We start from the raw sequence: 18,776 nt of genomic DNA, 5'->3' as shown, positions 1-18,776 counted from the left end.
CTGTTTTCTTTTTAGTTTTTAATTATTTATAATTTCAGTTATTAAATTTACAAAATAAAGTTAAAAAGAAAAGAAAGGAAAAAAAGTGTCATGCAGCAGAAGAAAACTAATTTAAGTAATGAGGGCTCAGAATCCATTGAAAGGCCAGCAAAGACCATCTTCCATGGGCAGTGGGGGGAGGGGGAAAAAACAGTTTCTGGAATCAGATAAATCTGGGTTCACATCTAAACCCCACTATTAATAATGGCTGCATGATTCTTAGGCAAGTATCTTTGAGTCTATTCTGTCATCCATAAAATGGATATTTATCTCACAGTGTAGTTATGAGGCTTAGATAGGATAATTCATGGAAAGGATAGGATATGGATAGGATAGTTAGATAGGATAGTTCATGGTTGGGAAGTGGATTTGGCTCAACTGATAAGAGCGTCCGCTCAGCACATGGGAGGTCCAGGGTTCAAACCCAGGGCCTCCTGACCCATGTGGTGAGCTGGCCCACGCGCAGCGCTGATGCATGCAAGGAGTGCTGTGCCGTGCAGGGGTGTCCCCCGCATAGGGGACCCTCACATGCAAGGAGAGCACCCCATAAGAGAGCCGCCCCATGTGAAAAAAGTGCAGCCTGCCCAGGGGTAGCACCGCAGACACCAAGAGCTGACGCAGCAAAATGTTGCAACAAAAAGAGACACAGATTCCCGGGCTGTTGACAAGAATACAAACGGACGCAGAAAAACACACAGCAAATGAACACAGAGAACAGACAACTGGGGGTGGGGCATGGGGGTAAGGGGAGTGAAAAAAAAAAGTTCATGGCATACAATAGCCACATCCTAACCGATAATTATAATTGTTTTTTTTAAGGATTTATTTTATTTATTTCTCTCCCCTTCTCCCCCCCCCAAGTTGTCTGTTCTCTGTGTCTATTTGCTGCATGTTGTTGTTTTTGTCCACTTCTGTAGTTGTCAGCGGCACGGGAATCTGTGTTTCTTTTTGTTGCGTCATCTTGCTGAGTTAACTCTCCATGTGTGTGGCACCATTCCTGGGCAGCCTACACTTTCTTTCGCACTGGGCAGCTCTCCTTACAGGGTGCACTCCTTGCGCATGGGGCTCCCCTATGCGGGAGACACCCCTGCGTGGTGGGGCACTCCTTGCATGCATCAGCACTGCACGTGGGCCAGCTCCACACAGGTCAAGGAGGCCTGGGGTTTGAACTGCGGACCTCCTATGTGGTAGATGGACGCCCTATCCACTGGGCCAAGTCCACTTCCCAAGTGTTTTGTTTTAAAACACTTCAGTAGCCGGCTATAAGAAAGTGGGCAGACTCTGACATCAAGGAGACCAGTTGGGATTCAGTTGCAATAGACTCTAGTACTTTCTCAATTATGAGAACCCTGATTCCTGCTCTTAGAGATTTGATGAATATTTATTTTTATTTTTATTTTTTTATGAATATTAATTGAACTGCAAAAATAGTTTTCCCAGATGTCCTTCAGTTAGGTTGATGGGAAGGGGTGAGGGCTGGTGCTTTGAAAAGAAAAAAAATTTAATCCCTTTAGCAGTCAGGGTCATATCCTCTAAAGCCACACTGCCAAGGAGGGAAACGAGAAGGGCAGTTGTTGACTCCCCAGGGAGAGGGTTTTGAATGTCCATCCCTTCTTTCCACAGCGGGGTCTAGGGATAGAGAATGAGGGAAACCCAGACAAATGAGACCAGTTAGTCAAATCTGGATGGCAGGGAAATATTTCAAGACAGGAAAAGATGCCCCCACTGTCTGCCCAGGAGCTCAAAGTCAGGATGTGGTTATTCAGACCAGATTATATATAAGAGCCTTGGAACTTGCCCAACACCATTTCAAAGCTATCTATTGTAGATCCCTTCTACAATATTGTAAAGCCTCCTGCAGAACTGGAGTCAGGTGTTTGGCTAAAAACATCCAAGTGGGAATCCTTGGAAACGGGGATGTGAACAAAAGAACCTCGACTGCCAGCAAATAATTTATGAGCCTGGTTCATTATAGTGGTTGGTCTCATTTTTCAATGCTTGCTGGTTTGTGAGATAAGAATAGTTACTGGTAAGGTCGTTTAGATGTAAGCGGTCCTTTCCCATTTATTCTCCTTGGGGGTAAGCCAGGAAGGTAATTCTTATTAAAATCTGTCATTGTTATCGTTCCAATTTTGAGGCCATGGAGTAACCTCCTGAACCGGACTCGAACCATTGATAGACTCTACTGCTGGACCTTTCCTTCCGTCCATCTTCGCTCCATGACAGCCGCTGCAGGTCACGCGACCAGAGACGAGGCGGGGCGGGGCACCGAATGTCCTCAACGGCCGCCGTAGCCTACTCAGGGCCGCGTGGTGCCTCCTCCTTTCGAGGCGCAGGCGCCGCAGTGGGCGGGCCCACGCGCTCCGCCCGCCGTGCGTCGTTGCGTGAGTCCGTCCCCTCGTGAGCTCCGGAGCGGCCCGCGCGCTCACGGCCGGCTTCTCTTCAGCCTTGGCTTGAGCGCCGCCATCGCCGTTATGCTAGGCGCTGCTCTACGCCGCTGCACTGCAGCCGCAGCCTCCCGGGCCGGCCTTCGAGGCCGCCTACACCCCGCCCCGGCCCACGGCTCCGCCGCCGGTAAGGTCCCTGCCTACCTCTGCCCACGCCCGCGTGTCCTTGCGATGACCTGGCCCCCCGCAGCCACTAGAAGGCAGGCTCCCCCCGCGGCCTAGCCGCTACCTGTCGTGCTGGCGGCCGAAACCGGTGATCTCAAACCGTCCCCACCGCCTCCTCGAGTTGTGGAGGACTCGAGGTCGCGCCCCTGGGGCTTCCCAGGGCGCGACTTCCTGTGTCGGGTACGGCGAGCGGGTCTGGGGCGGACCTGCTGCGGTTCTCGAGGAGGGGGCGCAGTGCTTCTGCGTACCGCCGCACCTTCCCGCGCCCGCTGAACCCCTTCGGTTCCCTGGCGGTGACCGTGCCCCGGCAGTGACCCCGCGTACCTGCCTGAGAGCGGCCGCCCCAGGCCTGCTGCGCCTGGGCGAAGGTGACATTGAGCCGCCGGGCGCGCCGCTTGGGGTGGTGGCCGGGGTGGCCTCCATGGGGACCCCGGCACCGCCGCCTCCAGTGTCTTTTGAGGACACAGTATATTTCCATGTGGGATACAATACACTTTTTTTTTCTTTTTTAATCTGGCATTTCTTTCTCTGTTCGAGTTTTGTGTGTCACCTTCACAGCCCATTCTTTTATTTTTAGCAACTGCTGTGCCGCTTTCTGTTTCATCCACGTTTGAAATAGACTCACTTGTGCGGTTTCCTGAGATTTGGAAATATTCATAGATCTTATGTTAGTATTGTTGTTTCTAAAATCGGGGGATGGGGGGCGGGGGCGGTGGGGTTGAATGGGACCTCATATATTTTTTTAATGTAATTAAATATAATAATAATAAATAAATATTTAAAAATAAAATAAAATAATAAAATAAAATCGGGGGAACCACCTACCCAGCGATACTGGGTTGTTCAAACATGGGAAAGCTTCATTTTTCCTTAGGATTTTTCTCTCGATTGCCTGACTGGTGGAATGTGAGATGTGCTGCTAATTCTTACCTCTTATTTCACCTTCCCCTTGTGTGTTCTGGGAGAGTTTGTGTCCAGCACTGTACTGTAATCACAATAACCGCACTTTAACCTTTGTCCATGATGGTAACATATGGTACATTATGTAGTTTAAACATTAGGAACTCAGAAATTCAAACAAAGCTAATAACTATTCCTTCGCTGTTTTGATGGTTTGGTTACATGCTTCAGAACCGAAGGCATGTGTCTCACTTCATTCATTTCAGACTATAATTTATCGTAGAACATTAAGGCCTGAATGCACTTTAGAGACCATGGACACCATCTTATTTTTCAGATGGGGAAACTGAAGCTCACCTTGTGACATTAATTCCATTATTGTGGTGGAACTCTTTTTGTTTCTTAGCTGTAATTTAGTTTAGCCCATCCTGATGTTAGTCAGAATTTGTTTTTTCTCTCCTTTCTTCTCTAATTGCTATAGTGATGAATACTGTTTAAGTTTTTCCATATAAATAGATTTTGAGGTGGTTTCTTATTTCTTCAAAAGAATTGTTCCTTTCTTTGCAGCCTGGGGAAACATCACAAGTTTTTGGCAAACTAGGTTAAGGAGATTCCTCTTTTCTTACTAAGTTTCAACATAGTGGTTTATCTCCTAGGCTTTCTCTTCCCCACCCTGAGTATATTTCGCAAACAAAAAGCTCTATTTTAGAGGTGTTAGTCCCATACACCTAACTCTGCCACAGGGAGGCAGTATTGGTTAGAAGTAGTATCAGCTACTTTCTAGCTGTTGGCCTTGGGCGTGTTAATTTTTAATTTTTGCATATTATAGATGAGGATTTATTACTACTGTGAGACAGAAGAGGTTTTTTTAATTTTTTTTTTTTAGGAGGTACTGAGGATTGACTTCATACCTGAGAAGCAGGTGCTCAGCCACTGAGCTATCCACTCCCCAATGAGAGTTGGTTTTTTCGTTTTCTTTTTAGAAGGTACCAGAGATGAACCCAGAATCTTGTACAACCACTTGAGCTACACCTGCTCCCCCAGAAGAGGTTTTATGTAACCTAAAGTCAAAAGGATTAAGGTTCATCTAAGAGGCTATTTAAGGTCAAAAGAGAGTATTTGAAAGACCATTGAAGGGGGTTGACCTGAGGGGCCTCAAATTTACTTTTGTTAAGTAGCAGCCTAGATTCCTTAATGGCCCATGAAGAAGTCTCCAACTTGAAATAGAATTGTTTCCCAATAACTGCTGACTTAGGTAATGATGTTTTAAATAATGGTTGGGTTCTTAGTCAACCCTTAAAAACCTATGCAGTAGTGGTTCCTACATCCTTGCCCTGAGAACTAGAAGAGTGGGAGGAGTTTTCTCTTTCCCATTCTTGGTGCAGAACTAAATTTAGGCAGCACTTTTTTATCACATTCCCGCCTTCTTTTTTTGCTCCACTCCCCCATCTCCAGGTTCCCTACCATTTGGCACCCCAGGGTGCACAGTCTTCTCTTAAGGCAAAAACCCTAATAACCCTGCCTTGGAACCTGTTAATATACACTCCATATTATTTGCTTCCTTCCAAAATGTCCATTCTTTGGGTCTTGTCCAAGCTGATGAGTTATTAAATGGAAAACCATTTACTTTAACTAAAATCTAATGGATTGAGTCCCTTAATTTTTCTAAGTATATTAGCTTTTTATACTTTTATTATTATTAAATAGAGTGCTTAACAGAATGCTGAAAAACAGTGTTAGAAATAGCTTTTTAGATTGAGGCCCTAGCACTGGTCTACTCCTCTAACTTGTCCCTATTTTTCAGGTTTCTTCCCTTTTCCTACTCTAGAACCTTCAGATTGTTTTCCAAAAATAGCTTGCCTTGTGTTTTAGTTTTCTAAAGGCTGCCAAGGCAATATACCAGAAATGGGTTGGCATTTACAGTGGGGATTTATTAACTTACAAGTTTACAGTTCTGAGGCCAGGTAAGTGTCCAAATCAAGAGCTCATTAGGAGATGCCTTCTCCCGGAGCTGCAGCTGTGGGCAATCAGGCCCGTGGCAGTGTCTGTTCATCTCTCCCTTCTCCTCCCAGCTGCCTGGTTGATTTCAGGTTCTGGCCCTTGGAGCCTTCTCTCAGCTTCTGGGCATTTCTGTTTGTGTCTCTCCCTCTCTCTTTTATAAAGGACTCCAGGAAAAGGACCAAGACCCACCCTGGGTTATACCCCCACTGAAACAGTCCAATTAAAGGATTCAGCACTCATAGGAATAGGCCAGTTTGTGAACATAATTTTCTGGTGTCCACAAAAGACTCAAAATTACTACCGCACCTTAGAAGCCTCCAGTCTAGGTGGAAATGCCATCTTAAGTGGGGCTGGTATGTGGGTATAGGACAATATCTGGGTTGTTTACTTCAAAAAAACAAAATATTAAGCATTTGGAAGGCATGGCCATAGTTAAGAGAATAGATCCTGCTCTACCCATTACTAGAGTTAGGAATATAATTTAAATCCCATAGGAGAGTCTGTTTTTGCCCTCCTGGAAGGAATGTATTTTCCCAGTGCATGATTTGTATTCTAAACAGTTGTTTTATAAAGGGTTTTTGGGAACACAACCAGTTTGTAATTTAGAATCTAGGAGGAATGTGATCAGATCCTTGAGGGTAATTTCTTGATCTCCTTAATTGGATCTGCAGTTGCTGTTCATCTTTTTCACAGGAGACAAAACAAAGCTACCACACAATCTAGTCAAATCCATGCCCAGCAGTGAGCAAAAGGAATGGTTATAATGAAACATTTACTTTTCAGGGTGGAAGGAAAGGTAAACTTAATAGTTAACTCTGGGAGGATACGGATGTGACTCAAGCAATTTGGCTCCCATCTACCATATAGGAGGTTCAGGGTTCAATGCCCAGGGCCCCTTGGGGAAGGCAAGCTGGCGCAGCAAGATGATGCAACAAAAAGAGAGAAAGAGGAGAGACAATAAGAGATGCAGCAGATCAGGGAGCTATGGTGGCGCAAGAGAATGACCACCTCTCTCCACTCCAAAAGGTCCTAGGATCAGTTCCCAGAGCCGCCTAATGAGAATCTAAGCAGACACAGCAAAGAATATACAGTGAATGGACACAGAGAGCAGATGGGGGAAGGGAGGAGGGGGGAGGATAATTAAATCTTTAAAAAAAAAAAATAGTTAACTCTGGGGAGGGAGTACACATACACTTCTGTGTTCTGTGCTGTTTGGATTTTCCTTGAATTTTGAAATTCCAAACAAAGTGGGAAAATTATTAAACTTCTAAGATCTAGATAATATATTAGGTGTGTTACATAACTGCATGTAATCTATACAGATTTCAAGAATTAGTATTATTTATATAAAAAAATGAGCTGAAATTTATTAAGGTTACCTTGCATTGGGTCATGGTCAATAAATTGTGGAATCAGGATTAAAATCCATGTTTGTCTCTCCCTAAAGCCCAAGCTTTTTCACCCTAACCATTGTGCCTCCCAAGAAGGAAGCTCAAGTCTAAAGAATATTAATATATTGCACTGCAGCTCAACAAGTACTTGTGTTTAAAATACATTTTAAGTATCATGGAACTATCAACCACAAGAGGATTTTTTTGTCTAATGAAAGAGTTTAAGTATATTGAACACTCAAAACTACATTCTTCAAAGGTAGTGACAGTAATAGGTACTACTTTTCCTTAGAATACCCGGAATACTGCATTAATAAAGTTGAGTATTGATGGATTAAAACAGGAAAAGAGTTTAAAGTGTTTGTACTTTGCTTACCTAATTCAAAGATAGCAAAAGAGGTGAGAAGAAAGGTTAGAATAACTGAAAGTAATGCTCTTCAACTCTCACTTGTTCCTAAGTCAGCATGTTTAGGTCTCTGGAAAGATTAGAACTTGTGTTGTGATCTTGCAGGACTAATGACAGATATTGTGGTTATCATGCTATAGTTTCAAATGATAATTTAAATGTGAATCCTTTTGCTTGACCTAACAGCAAGCAAATCTACCCCCTCTTCTTTTTTTCCTTTCTCCTTTCATATTCGTCTATTTGTGTGTCCCCCACCCCCACCCCTGCTAGTTATTGCTTTAAGGATATATGGGATATTCCTAACATTTAAATTTCAGATTCTGAGAACTGCAGTGATCAGAAGTTTCTGGGTTTTTGTTGTTTTTAAATTTTTTTTAGAAGGCTAAAAATAACAAATATAATTTGAGGAATGTTTTATTTCTATAATAGGATTTCCATAAAGAGATCAGTCAGTATTTTTAGATAAGGATTACTATGTAACTACCATTATTGAGTGCCTACCAGCTGCCAAGCCCTGTGCAAGATTTTACTGGCTTTCATATTTAATCCTCAAAATCTCCTAAGGTAGTGATATCCCCATTTTATAGAGGAGGAAACTGAAACTTGAGATAATTTTCCCAAGATCAAATGGTATGAGAGTGAAGAGCCATGCGTTGTCTGACCACTAAGCTGTGCTGCCTCCTAAGATCCAAAGGTAAAGTTTTCCATCACCCCCATTCCTCTCCCTCCCCGCACACACACAGACTGTTTAGAAGGAATCCAGATTTCCTAACTCGTAATTCAGTGTCCATTTGATAGGCAGAAAGAAAAAAATGGGGAGACTTTTCTTACAGTATTACAAAGAATAATTGAATTGATTGGGAGCAGAATGCTAAAGGCAAGAAAAAACATGAATATTATCCAAAAAGTACATGCTAAAAGACCCTCCTCCCAAAGGGAGTCATTGATAACAATTTCAAGCTAGGATAGAAAAATAAAAATAATTTTTAAAAAAATTTCAAGCTAGAGGAAAAGTTTATAAGCATACATATGTAATATTTTGTTTTATTTGCCCTTTTTGTTTTGGCTTTTTTTTTTTCATATTTTATTATCATATTTTATTGTATGACCAGACGGTCCTTTTTTTTTTTGAAATGAAATTTTTTTATTGTTAAAGATACATAGATCACGCAAAATGTTACATTAAAAAATATAAGAAGTTCCCATATACCCCATTCCCCACCCCAGCCCCACTCCTCGCATATCAACAACCTCTTTCATCAGTGTGGCACATTTATTGCATTTGATGAATGCATTTTGGAGCACTCTACACCATCTGGATTATAGTTTACATTGTAGTTTACACTCTCCCCCAGTCCATTCAGTGGGCTATGGCAGGATATATAATGTCCTGCATCTGTCCCTGCAATATCTATCATTCAGAACAACTCCCAAGTCCGGAAAATGCCTCGGTATCACACCTCTTCCCTCTCCCTACCTTCAGCAATTCCCATGGCCACTGTCTCCACATCAGTGATACAATTTCTTCCATTGCTAGAGTCACAGTAATTCTATAGTAGAATACCAGTAAGTCCACTCTAATCCATATTTTATTACTCCATCCTGAGGAGGATATATATTACATACATATATAATATTTTATTTGCCTTTGGTTTGTTTGTTTTGGCTTTTATAAAGGGTATTTATTTGGGGTAGAAATTTACGGTTACCAGGCCTTAATTGCTTTTCTTTTATTTTCTTTTTTAAGATTTGTTTGATTTATTTCTCTCCCCTTTCCCTCCATTGTCTACTCTCTGTGTTCATTTGCTGTGTGTTCTTCTGCATCCGCTTGCATTATTAGGTGGCATTGAGAAAACTGCATCTCTTTTTTGTTGTGTTAGCTCTTCATGTGTGCGACACCACTTCTGAGCAGGCTGCACTTTTTTCACATGGGGCTGCTCTCCTTGCTGGGCACACTCCTTGTGCATGGAGCACCCCTGCATAGGGGCCAGTGGGCCAGTTCACCACACGGGTCAGGAGGCCCTGGGGATAGAACCCTGGACTCTCCATGTGGTAGGTAGATGCTGTCAGTTGAGCCATGTCCGCTTCCCCTTAATTGCTTTTCTTTGCTAAGTTTTAAAGGTGTCTTTTCATATCAGTACATGAAATTTATTTCATTTGAGCTGCTGAATGATTGTCCTGCCATGGCATATATAGTTAATTAAAAACTTAATGCACTAGATATGTGAAGCACTAATTTTTACATTGAAATTATTGCTCTTCCTCCATTATAGCTGTCCAGTCAGTTCGCTGCTACTCCCATGGGTCACATGAGACAGATGAGGAGTTTGATGCTCGCTGGGTGACATACTTCAACAAGCCAGATATCGATGCCTGGGAATTACGTAAAGGTAATTGGAACATAGCCATATTTTAGTGTGGAAATATGAACTGCTATGTAGTCTTCCATCACTTTGTTGATAGAAACTATTTTGAAAACATGCATCAAGTAAACCGGTACCATCATGCAACTTGCAATAAGAAAAGTTTATAGCTTCCCAGGTATTTCCTATAAAGCCGGGTTTTAAAGCAAGCACTATTGACATCTAGAGGGGCACTGTCCCGAACGTTGTAGGATGTTTAGCAGCATCCTTGTACTCTACCCACTAGATGGCGGTAACATCCCCTTCCCCTCAGTTGAGACAACCAAAAGTGTTTCCAAATATTGCCACATGTTCCCTTGGTGACAAAATCAATTGTTTCTGGTTGAGAACCACTGCTGTAATGATAATGTCAAGATCAACAGAGTTAACAGTTTTGTACCTTTCAGATAATTTGCAGAAGTGGTTATTTGGTTCTCTTCCCCTTGAGGTAACGATTTGGGGGTTTTGTTTGTTATTTTAATTCTCAGTTATGATTTGTCTTGCCCTGAATAAATGCCTACTAATAGTATAGTAAGTGAGACCTTATTTTTCCTAAATTGCAAATATAGACTTAACATGGTTATAGCAATAATAACTGGTCACTAATTTTAAGTGTAGGATAATATATTTCAGATCAAGAATTCAGCCTTTGTGATACTATTTTCTAGCATTGTATCAATCGATGTTCTTTGTTTAAATATTTTAAACTAAATAGAGGCAAGAAACCTAAATGTTTCAAACCTCTCTGCAGGAAATGTAATGACAGCATTTTGCTGCAACCAGGGAATTTCTTACTGAAGTAGAAGTAATGAAAAGAACAATACTGTGTTCCCATGAAAAGAATCTTAAATTTTATGATGTGTCATTTTGTGCAGAGCTGTAACTAAACATGCACAATTGATTTCTGGTTGAATGTTTGAGTCTAAACTATCATATCTCCTTAATGTCTTCATTTGGGTTTTATTAACTCTCCTTAAGCATTTCTCTGGCTATTTTAGATCATTAGTTTTGCTTTAAAGAACCAAAGTACATACATTGTACTAAGAGTTAAAAATAATGAGCTGAAAATTTCCTCTTACATGAAAAGAAATCTGCTAATTGTTATGAAAATAGTGTTTGCATTTAAGAAAAATTCTTGGAGGGAAGCAGATGTGGCTCAAGTGATTGAGCTTCTCTCTACCATATGGAGGGTCCTGGGTGCAATATCTGGGGCCTCCTGGTGAAAAGCAAGACAGTGAGATATACAATAAACCAGGGAGCTAAGGTGGCTCAAGTGATTAAGTGCCTCTTTCCTGTGGCAGAAGGTCCCGGGATCAGTTCCTGGTGCCTCCTGAAGATAAGACAAGCAGACACAGAAGAACACGCACCGAATGGACACAAAGCAGATAGTGAGGGCAAGCGCCAGGCCTGTTGGGGACAGGGAGTAAGATAAATAATACATAAATTTTTTTTCTTTTTTTTCCTATCTGGTTGCGTCATTGTCTTTTTAGTTTGTCACTGTGCGGCGGGAGGGCCTGCACCTCTCCACGCAGGCCTGGGACGCTTCTTTTCTTTTTTACCAGGAGGTCCCAGGGATCGAACTTGGGTCCTCCATGTGGTAAAAGGGAGCTCAATTGATTAAGCCACAGCCACTTCCCAAATCTTTAAAAAAGAAAAAGAAAACTCTTGGAGATGTTTCCTTAATTTGCATGCTGCTATGTTGCTCTTCACAGTAATAACTCTGTGATGATGTCATCTAGAATTTGCTAAAGGCAGATTCTCTTCCAGATAATGGAACAGAGACCCAAGCAAGACAAGATCACATGTCCATGGTCTAGTACAAATGTAGATACCTAAATTGTAGTTTAAATGAGAACATTCCAGGTTGAAACAGCCCTTCTTTTTCATCTGACAGGAATGAACACGCTTGTTGGCTACGATCTGGTTCCAGAACCCAAAATCATTGATGCTGCTTTGCGGGCATGCAGACGGTTAAATGACTTTGCTAGTGCAGTACGCATCCTAGAGGTTGTTAAGGTCAGTGAAATAACAATATTAAAGATATGCTGGAGTAGTTGGGCTGTTGATCAGGTATTAGTATATTCTGTATTATTTTAATTCATTAAATAACCTAAAATATATAGCTAGAAGTAATGTACATTGCAGGTTTTTCTGGAAGGCATTTTGGCAGCATTTATCAAAGGCCTTAAAAATTGTGTATGATACCTTTTACTCTGTGTGAGCATTTATTCTAAGGAAATAATTAAGGGTGTACAAAGGTTTAACTACGAGGATATTCATCTCTATAGTGTTTATGACAAAAGAAATTAAATACTAGTGATTTCTTAAGATGGGACTTCCCAGAACAAGTTATCACTATACAACTATTAATGTTGTAGAAATATGTTTAATATTAAAAATATTCATGGTATATTAACTGGAGAGCATTATGAAATGTTTTTTGTAGTATAGCCACTCCCATTTTATTAAAATATATTTGTAGATGGGAAGTGGATGTAGCTCAAACGATTGAGCACCTGCCTACCACACAGGAGGTCCCAGGTTTGGTTCCTAGTGCCTCCTAAAGAAGACAAGCAAGACTGCAAGATGACACAACAAGAGACACAAGGATGAAAAACAAAATGAGAGGCTCAACAAAGCAGGGAAAGGAGGTGGCTCAAGCAATTAGGTGCCTTCCTTCCACACAGGAGTTTCCGGGTTCAGTTCCCGGTGCCTCCTAAAAAGGAGGAAGAGCACACACAAACAAACATGCAAAACATGCAAAACAACAAGGGAGTGGGGAGAAATAAATAAATCTTTCAAAATATATGTAGGGAGCAGATGTAGCTCAAGTGGTTGAGCATCTTCTTCCCATGTACGGTTCTGTGTTTGATCCCCAGTACCTCCTAAAAACAAAAACAAACAATTGAAGAAACCAGCTCTCATTGGAGCAGATGTAGCCCAGTAACTGAGAGCCTGTTTCCCATGTACAAGGTCCTGGGTTTAATCCCTGGTACCTACTTAAAAAGAAAGAGGGAAATATATATATATGTATATGTATATGTATATATGTGTGTGTGTGTGTGTGTACACGTACGTACACATATGAAGGAGGGTATATACCAATTCCACTTCCCCTAGTTTGATTGTAGTTTCTGATTTTTCTGTAATGAACAGATATATTGCATTTGAAATAAGAATTTTAATTTTTAAAAGTACAATTAAGAAGACCTAGAATTTGCTAAAGCCAGAAAATTACTTGCCACTTTCTTAGTCTATTTGTCTTTTTAATAGCCCTGAGGAACCTTGCAACAATACAGGTATAATTATGTGTTATGGTGGGTAGTCATCAAACCTCTTTCTCCCTGGAAATAAGTAGTCTCTAAATATAGTTTTCCATGAAAAACAATGGCATGGGGAAAAAATTCAAGGTCTGTAAGGGGGAAGTGTGACATTATTTACAATGAGTAAGGTAATTAAGGGTTCTGTAGGCTATCAATCCATTCAGCACCTGTAGTTAATTCAGTTAGAGTCTCAAATTGGAGGCACATTTAAAAACTTTCCTGTGTTAATTTAATTCTTGTTGCCTGCTGGGTATGTTTAATTACCTTAACAGAATTTTGTCATCACCACCTCCTTTTCTAGTAATTCACAGCTTGAAAATGTTTTTCTGGATTTAGTGTAATTGTTATAGTTATTCTTAGAGTATACTAAAAACCTACCATAATTCGTACCTAAATTGCCCTTTTTATTGAACAAACGTATTAATTTAAAAGTAGGTGACCTGTATTAATTCTATGCTACTAGCCTTTGCATATAATTAAAGCATTTTCAAATTCATTTTGTTAACAGAAACAGCTTTTCAGAGAGCTAAATGTGAATATTCTCTTTGCCATCAGGACAAAGCAGGACCTCATAAGGAAATCTACCCCTATGTCATCCAGGAACTTAGACCAACTTTAAATGAATTGGGAATCTCCACTCCAGAGGAACTGGGCCTTGACAAAGTGTAAATTCCCATAGGTAAGCTAACAGTACAAGAGACATGACACTGAATAAGGCAGGGGAGAACTGGAGGGAGGATAAGCTGGAAAAATTTCAGTGCTCTCAGATACAGAGTACTTTTCATGTCCTTATTAGAGATAGTGGTCATGAGTTTATAAAGAGAGAGTACCAGTGATGATAAAATTTAAGGAACTAGAATTGTAATTATGTTGTAATTGTCCTCCTATTGGTGTAAAGGCAAATAAAAGTTTCCTTTATTTAAAAAATGTTGGGGAGTAGTTGTAGCTCAGTGGTTGAGTCCCTGCTTCCTGTGTATGAGGTCCCGGTTCAGTCTCTGGTACCTCTTCAAAAAAAAAAAAAGGGATAGGTAGATATATATATATTTCAACCATAAAGAATAGCATAGAAAATAATGTAATGAGTTCATGTACCCTCACTCAACATTTTTCGATATCATTATTTTGCCATATTTGATTCAGGTCCATCCCCGTCCATGTTCCCCCTCCCCTCCCTGTCCCCTAAGAAGTGACTCATTTTACTTTGAGCTGAAAACACCCTGTGTACCTTTCCCTCATTCCAGTCCCTTACCTCCCCCAACCTAAAAGTAATCCACTATACATGAGGTATTCATCATGTATGCTTTTTATATTTATTTATTTTTAATATCGGTTTTATTGATTTGATGGTGATGATTTTGTTTGCCCAAGTTAAAATTTAATAGTCCAGGAAATGTTTGCTGCTAGATAATAAAAACTTATTTGAAACCTTGTTCTCTCTAGGAAGATAAATTAGGTAATGAAAACAGTCACACAATTGGCTGGGACAGGCAATAATCAGGATGCAGAAAATCTTTTGTAAAACATAAAACGTATACACCTTGATTTTAGCCAGCGTAAACTTTATTGGACATAAGGATTCCAGAATTGTAAGACAATAGTTTTATAGTTCTAATTGTGGTAATTTGTTAGAGTGGCAACAGAAAACTAATAAAACAAGAAGAAAAGATTTAAAAAGGAAAAAAAAAATGTATAAACAGTAGCTCATATTTTATTTAACAAACACTTAGTTTTTATAACTCTTACTGTGTGCCAGGCACTGTTTCAAGTGCTCTGTTGTAAATATCAACTCATTTAATTTTTATAACAGTCCTGCGAATTATTTGTATTGTAGTTATTCCCATTTTACTGATGAGGAAACAGAGACTGTTTGTCCATGTTCACACAGGTAGTTGTGGAACTTGGATTTGAACCCAGGTGGTCTGGCCCTAGAGTCCATTGCTCTTACTATGCTGTGCTTCCTGTGTAGGCATTAAGTTATAAGGCATTTATTAAAGGCCATACTCCTATTTCTCAGAGCTAAATAAAGAGGCTTAAAGAGAGATTTGCTCCCTAAGAGTAAGTTTATTTTTCAAAGATGGAGCTAATTTATCTGTAAGTTTCAACAAAACTTCCATTAAGAAGCTAATGTATCCCTCCCAAGATGAACCAGTGAGCCTTGATTGGATATCTTTAGTGAACACCAGTTGAAACAATTTTTTTTTTTTTAAACTCAGAACTCAAAAATTCCCTGTATTTAGTCTTTCTAATTGTGTTAAACAAACAACAGAAAATGCCTGAAGTTGTGAAATCTACAATTGTGCTCACTCTTTAAAGCTTGTTTTTTGGAGCAGGAGTCTTTTTATTTTTGTATACCCTACCACCATCACTGTCACACAGTCACCTCACCTTTGTAATAAATGGAAAGATATTTTTGTGTATGTGTTATTAAGGATTTCTGTGAGTACTTAGACAAAACCAGGTGTTCAGAATACAAGATTTCCTAGTTATATCTTTGAAACTCTTGCCCATGGTTCTTGTGGGCTCTAAAGACATCTAAACTCTCGGGCTTAATTTTAATTTTATCAAGTATTATTCCAAGGGCACAGAAATATTTATTATATGGGATATGTTCTAGCTGCAGTAACATATTTAAAAAAAAAAAAAAGGCAACTTCCCATTGTTCTTCTGATTGGTAAAGATGACTACCTTAGTAAATCTAAATGTTAAAAAAGCCACAAAGCCATGCCCCTGTGAGTTGACTGTTCGGAGGATTTAAGTAAGAGCAGAAGAGTCTGCATCCTGGACTGTAGCTCTAAAGAAAGTTATTGTTAGATTTCTGCCTTTTCTTTATCCTTTCTGGCTAATTCTTTGTGTTTTCTCTTACAGATGGTCTTCCCAAGAGTTTATTGATGTTGCTACTTGATCATAAACTGTCACCTGGAAATATTAATGATAACATTAATGATAACATATTATCTTATTCAAACAACTTTTCCTTTATTGAATACCAAACCATGTCATGGTAACTTGGACCTTAATAAAAGGGAAACGAGTTTGAACTGAAATTAGATATTGTTCCATGTGTTTGTATCAAGAAGCAGAAAATGACATGCTTTAGGGTCAGTTGGTTTTATGGTTTCATTGCCTTCTTATGGACTAAGAGACTGATTCAATTTTCTGGAAGTCATCTGACCTGAAAGTCAGCTCCATAAACATTTTGGGTTCTCTGTCTGGTAAATTAGGTGAAGGCTCGAAGTGATTTATATAGTATTTTCTTATTGCCAGGGCCAGCCAGCACCCTGGTTATCTGTGGGGTTGGATCAAATTGTGTACTTTCCGAAACAGGCAAAATAAAGTTTAAAAGTGGTTAGAGTGGTCATTGAGAAAGTCTTGAGGGTGTGCTGTGTGGTAGCCAGCTTCTCTCTAACTATGCCCCTCTTAGTGCTCCTTCTCTTCCCTCCCTGTTCTTTCCTAGCAGTATTAGCCCTGGATATCAAAGCATTTGCTGGGTAGATTTGGAGGCTTTTGGTTAAAGAAGTGAGTAAGTGGGTTTACTTCTTGAGAGAATTAATAAAACACAGAAATCCTATTTTACTTTAGAATCCCTATGATACTGGAAAATGGCTATTGGATAATGTTCAGGTTCTAGGTCTAAACGATTTCTTTATGGCAAAGGGTGTCAAATTCAGATCACACTGTTAGGGGGAAGAGGATTAATATTAGGCTGAAATTCAGATGTCTTCTTGCCTAAAGCCATGTAAAGAATTATTAGTAAAATCAGTTTCACTAAGGTTTATTTTTTATTTTTATTTTTTTTGAGGTATTGTGATTGAACCCAGGACCTTATACATGGGAAGTAGGCACTCAACCACTTGAGCTGCATTTGCTCTCTCAGTAAGGTTTTAATACCAGGAACCCATTCTAAAAAGCTGGTCCCTTACCACAAAAGCCCCATCTCCTTTGCTTTTTAAGAAGTAGAAATTTGAAATATACTTTAACAGCCACATAGGTTTGTTTAATGTATAATTGGTAACCCATGGTTCTTAGGTTTGGTCTTATGTGGGCCAGCTCTTTACCCCTTATTTCATGTAGTATAGTGACCTAGTCATCACTGCTCTATTTTTCCTTCAGGTCCTTTTCATTTTGCTTCCCCCCAGAGAAGAACTCCAACATCGTCTTGCCTTAATAAATCCTAGAGGCTGGGTGGTGGTGGTAGGGATAAATAGAATAATCACATATATAAATACATGTTGTGGCAGATTTTAGAAGTTCTGTGAACATATATATGGCTTCAGTTAGACTAAAAGGTTTCTGAGGAAATGATTTTTTTTTTTTTTTAAAGATTTATTTATTTCTCTTCCCTCTCCTCCCCCCCCCCCCCCACCCCCCGGTTGTCTGTTCTCTATGTCTATTTTGCTGCATCTTCTTTGTCCGCTTCTGTTGTCAGCAGCACAGGGATCTGTGTTTCTTTTTGTTTAGTCATCTTGGTGTGTCAGTTCTCCGTGTGGGTGGGACCATTCCTGGGCAGGCTGCACTTTCTTTCGCGCAGGGCGGCTCTCCTTCCAGGGAGCACTCCTTGTGCATGGGGCTTCCCTGTGGGGGGGACACCCCTGCGTGGCTGGGCAGTCCTTGCACGCATCAGCACGGCGCATGGGCCAGCTCCACATGGGTCAAGGAGGCCCGGGGTTTGAACCGCGGGCCTCCCATGTCACAGACTCCCTTAATCACTGGGCCAAGTCCGCCGCCCTGGAAATGACATTTAAGTTGAAGCCTTAGAAGACTGCAGATGGTGTATTAATGCCTTTATCCAAAAGGTAATTGTATTGGGTGACACATTCCTTTGTATCATTGGGGTGGGAGGGTAGGTTTGCATGTGTGTGTATTGTTTGTTTTTTACAGCTCCCATATGTACATACATAATTACATTTAAATCTGTTTCTTAAGTTCCAAGATCTAGAAGACATAATAACTGAAAGAGAATGCAAAACTAGTTAATTCATCTCTGAGCTCAGGGGCATGAGAGGGGGAACACAGATTCACAGCTATCTACAAGGGTGAAACAAGTGCTATTAGGTCTTCATGCCACAAACATTGGTTGGTCGCCTACTATAATAGACCATTTTGCTAGGCACTGAAGGTAGAGCAGTGAAAAAAAGAGTGTTGAAGCCAGGAGAAATTGGAGGTAGAGATGCAAGTTAATTAAAGAATGTAGTTATAGCTTTAATGAGGATTTCTAATTAGGATGGTTGTAGTAGAAATGGAAAGAAGACATGAATTTTGAGAGAGATGTTAATTGGTAAAAAGGTGGGGATGAGAACTCTGGGAAGACCATTTCACAGAATTGACTATTGGTGCCATTCATAGGCAAGTAGGAGTCAGCAAGAAGAGGCACTTGGTACAGGGTGGAGAGGGTACTGAGTTTGATTCTGGACCTGTTACTGAATTTGCAGGTATCAGTAAGTAGGGTGGGCCTAGAACTTGAAGAGACTGAGGTTAGAAGAACTTAAGGTTTGAAATGGCAAAGGGTGTGAAATTTCCAACGAGGGCTATTTGGAGGCATATGTGAGATAGACCGAAGGCCAAAACTGTGGGAGGCCATACAATGAGAGGGAGAGAGGAGAGTGTAAGGAGGTGGTAGAATGGATGATAACTAAAGAACAGCTTTCCTTTTTCCTCATTCAGTTTATTTCAGATATTTACGAAAGTAGAATAGTATAAATTCC

At 40.4% G+C, this 18,776-nt stretch overlaps 1 protein-coding gene across 1 annotated transcript; it reads left to right on the top strand.

Moving 5' to 3' along the window:
* Positions 1-2,387: 2,387 nt before the first annotated feature.
* On the top strand, positions 2,388-16,118 carry COX5A (cytochrome c oxidase subunit 5A). Its single transcript, XM_004473467.4, has 5 exons — positions 2,388-2,613; positions 9,623-9,739; positions 11,646-11,767; positions 13,630-13,753; positions 15,940-16,118. Exons 1-4 carry the CDS (start codon positions 2,514-2,516, stop codon positions 13,741-13,743), a joined length of 453 nt encoding a protein of 150 aa, XP_004473524.1. The 5' UTR covers positions 2,388-2,513; the 3' UTR covers positions 13,744-13,753; positions 15,940-16,118.
* The last annotated feature ends 2,658 nt before the right edge of the window (positions 16,119-18,776 follow it).

This window comes from Dasypus novemcinctus, chromosome 3 (genome assembly GCF_030445035.2).
Source record: "Dasypus novemcinctus isolate mDasNov1 chromosome 3, mDasNov1.1.hap2, whole genome shotgun sequence".
NCBI lineage: Eukaryota > Metazoa > Chordata > Mammalia > Cingulata > Dasypodidae > Dasypus > Dasypus novemcinctus.
The sequence above is the reverse complement of the archived record's forward strand: the minus strand, read 5'-3'. Positions and strand labels throughout refer to the sequence as shown.

Bases quoted from the DNA above. Each gene is read 5' to 3' on its own strand.
- COX5A (XM_004473467.4), top strand. From the start codon at position 2,514: ATGCTAGGCGCTGCTCTACGCCGCTGCACTGCAGCCGCAGCCTCCCGG. The intron at 9,740-11,645 runs GTAATTGGAACA...TTCATCTGACAG, and splicing joins TGCCTGGGAATTACGTAAAG to GAATGAACACGCTTGTTGGC. The intron at 11,768-13,629 runs GTCAGTGAAATA...CTTTGCCATCAG, and splicing joins GCATCCTAGAGGTTGTTAAG to GACAAAGCAGGACCTCATAA.